Source organism: Vombatus ursinus, unplaced genomic scaffold (assembly GCF_900497805.2).
Source record: "Vombatus ursinus unplaced genomic scaffold, bare-nosed wombat genome assembly UNPS02014884.1, whole genome shotgun sequence".
Classification (NCBI taxonomy): Eukaryota; Metazoa; Chordata; class Mammalia; order Diprotodontia; family Vombatidae; genus Vombatus; species Vombatus ursinus.
In genome coordinates, this window is record NW_020954662.1 from 286,860 (window position 1) to 289,964 (window position 3,105).

At 54.6% G+C, this 3,105-nt stretch overlaps 1 protein-coding gene across 1 annotated transcript in view; it reads right to left on the reverse strand.

Annotated features, from left to right (window-relative positions):
- Positions 1 to 1,949: 1,949 nt before the first annotated feature.
- LOC114028486 (5-hydroxytryptamine receptor 6-like) overlaps positions 1,950 to 3,105 on the reverse strand; it is a 10,753-nt gene continuing 9,597 nt past the window's right edge. The window contains exon 3 of the mRNA XM_027842745.1: positions 1,950 to 2,375. Coding sequence (XP_027698546.1) covers positions 1,950 to 2,375 — 426 coding nt within the window. The remainder of the gene's footprint in view (positions 2,376 to 3,105) is intronic.

Genomic DNA, 3,105 nt, shown 5'->3' on the forward strand with positions numbered 1-3,105 from the left:
AAATGGGAAGGGATCTTAGAACACAGGATGTCAGGGCTGGGAGGGCCCTTAGAACACAGAATGTCAGGGCTGGGGGGGGCCCTTAGAACACAGAATGTCAGGGCTGGGGGGGCCCTTAGAACACAGAATATCAGGGCTGGGAGGGCCCTTAGAACACAGAATGTCAGAGCTGGGAGGATCCTTAGAACACAGAATGTCAGAGCTGAGAGGGGCTTTAGAACACAGGATGTCAGAGCTGGAAGGGCCCTTAGAACACAGAACGTCAGAGCTGGGAGGGCCTTAGAACACAGGATGTCATTGCTGACTGGGGCTTGAGAACACAGTGTCAGAGCTGGGAGGGCCCTTAGAACACAGAATGTCAGGGCTGGGAGGGCCCTCAGAATCACAGAATGTCAGAATGGAGAGGGATCTTAGGCCACAGAATATCAGGGCTAAGAAGGAGCTTAGAGCATAGAATTTCAGAGCTGAGAAGAGACTTACAATGTACAATGTCAGAGCTGGGAGGCATTTGAAAGCAAGAATATGAGGGCTGGGAGAGACCTCAGAACACAGGATATTAGAGCTTGGGAATTTAGAACACAGAAGACCGAGTCTTAGTGGTCCTACTTTTCACAGATAAAAGGTGTGAGATCCCAAGGGTCCCAGTAACTTTTCCTTAAGTGACCCCAATAGTTAGCAGCAGAGCAGGGCCTAGCCCCAGAGGGCCTGGGCCGAGGTTTCCCCAATAAAGGGCCCCTCGTTGCCACCCCTCTGCATTTTCCTCCCTGTTCCTCACCTGAATACAAGCCAAGCCCACACCAACCTCTTGGCTGAGCTCACACCTGTAAGAAGTAGTACAATAGCAACACTGGCTCACCTTCACCTGCTCTTTGTAGTTTGCAAAACACAGTTGCACAACAGTCCTTTAAGGTAGGTAAAGCCAGTAATGATTATACCCATTTTACAGATGAAACAACTGAGGCTTAGAGAAGCGTGTCTCCATGCAGCTAAGAAGAAGCAGGAGCCAAGATCTGAACTCAGGTCTTTTGACTCCTAGTTTAGTACTCTATAGTACATACCATGCTGTCACCTCCTTGGCAAACATGCTGAAGACAAACTTACTCCAAAAACTCTTCCCTCATTAACACTTGATCCAGATGAACTCCACTGACCTCAAGCACACACAGGGGTAGGGGTGTGTGTGTGTGTGTGTGTGTGTGCGTGCATGCGTGCATGTGCACACATGCATAGCACCCGAAACTCTACCAGAGCTTCACAAGAACTGACATTGGTCTCCCTGTCATGGAACTTCGAAGTGTCTGGCCCTTGGCTTCCTGCAGCCGCATGCCCTCTGCTGGTCCTGAACTCAGTGTGGAGGTGGAGAACTCAGTGGGGCCAGCCTTGCTCTGACTGGGGATTCAGTCTCTGTTCTTTCTCCTCCCTTAGACTGCGGGCTCCCTCCATGCAACGGGGCAGGAAAGACTGTGGTTCCCCTCCCCCACCCCGAGTTAAGACTCTCCCCCACAGGACTGAGAGCTCCCAGGGACGGGGCTGGCCGGCCCTCACCACCTCCCAGGGACAGGGATTGTTTCTTTCCCTCACACGGGGTTTTTATGGAGGACAGAGGCCACTGGCTCCTCCTGAACCCGGAGGTTCCCTGCTTTCCCCACATCTCCTTCCCGATCCATACCACCCCCCAAAACACAATCGAGGCAGACCAGACTCAGCTTAGCTTCACCCTGAGCAAGCTGTTCTCTGGCACGACACTCACAAACACGTCTGGGTGGGAGAGGAGGGATGTCTCAGGGAATGTGGCTCCAGCCCTGGGAAAAGCACGCAGATGAGATGGAAGGGGTCGGCCTCTCGCTCTGGTCAAGGGCGGGTGAATGGAGGATCCTGCTTCCCTGGTCAGCTAGCCCGAGGACGGATCCCCACTCAGAGCGAGGCCCAGCAGGCTCTGACTTCAGGGCTCAGTCCACGGGGGCGTTGAGGGCAGAGAGCTTCAGCTCGGGCTCCACAGGGTCCACGTCAAAGAGGCTGACGGCATCGGTGCCCGTGGGTGGCGAGCGGCCGGGCACGGCCTCCTGGGGCTGCTCAGCGACCTGCAGGGCCGAGGCGCCTGAGTCCACCTCTCCAGGGAGGGTCATCCTGTGCTGCAAGGAGAAGCCCACCTGGGGGATGAACTGGGGGGCGCCACTGTGGGAATTTCGCATGGAGAGCGAGACGAGACTAGTCCTGCGATCCCAGGCCCACCGGGCACACGGCACGAACTTGGCCATGGCCCTTTTGAAATCTCTCATGAAGAGCGGGTAGATGATGGGGTTCATGGTGCTGTTGCAGTAGCCCAGCCAGGTGAGGACATCAAAGAAGACTTCGGGGATACAGTCACACACGGTCTGCAGGGAACAGGAGAGGAGGTCAAGGGCACGAGGCACACGAGGCACACGCGCAGCCTCCAGGTAAGCGATCACAACCGACTCTGAAGGACAGCACTGTGTGCTTCCAGAAGCACTTGACTTACTTTGTCTCTGTAGATCCTGCCAAGCCCAGCGTGGTAGTCATTGTTATGTCCATTTTACAGATAAGGAAACTGAAACTCTGAGACAAAGTGGCTTCAGTCAATCAACAAGCATCTAACTTCCTCATCCACAAAATGAGGGGCTTGCAAAGGGACCTTCCAGCCATGAAGTTGTTCTAAAATCCCTCCCATCTCAGACATCCTGTGTCCTAAGACCCCTCCCAGCTCTTGACGTTCTCTAAGGCCCCTCCCACTTCTGACATTCTCTGTTCTAGGGGTCCTCCCAGCTCTGACATTCTGTGTTCCAAGGCCCCTCCCAGCTCTGACATCCAGTGTTCTAAGGGTCTCCCTAGGTCTGACATCCAGTGTTCTAAGGCCCCTCTCAGCTCTGACATCCTATGTTCTAAGGGCCCTCCCAGCTCTGACATCCTGTGTTCTAAGGGTCTCCCTGGGTCTGACATCCAGTGTTCTAAGTGCCCTCCCAGCTCTGACTTCCAGTGTTCTAAGGGCCCTCCCAGCTCTGACACTCTGTGTTCCAAGGCCCCTCCTAGTTCTGTCATCCTGTGTTCCAAGGCCCCTCCCAGCTCTGACATCCAGTGTTCTAAGGG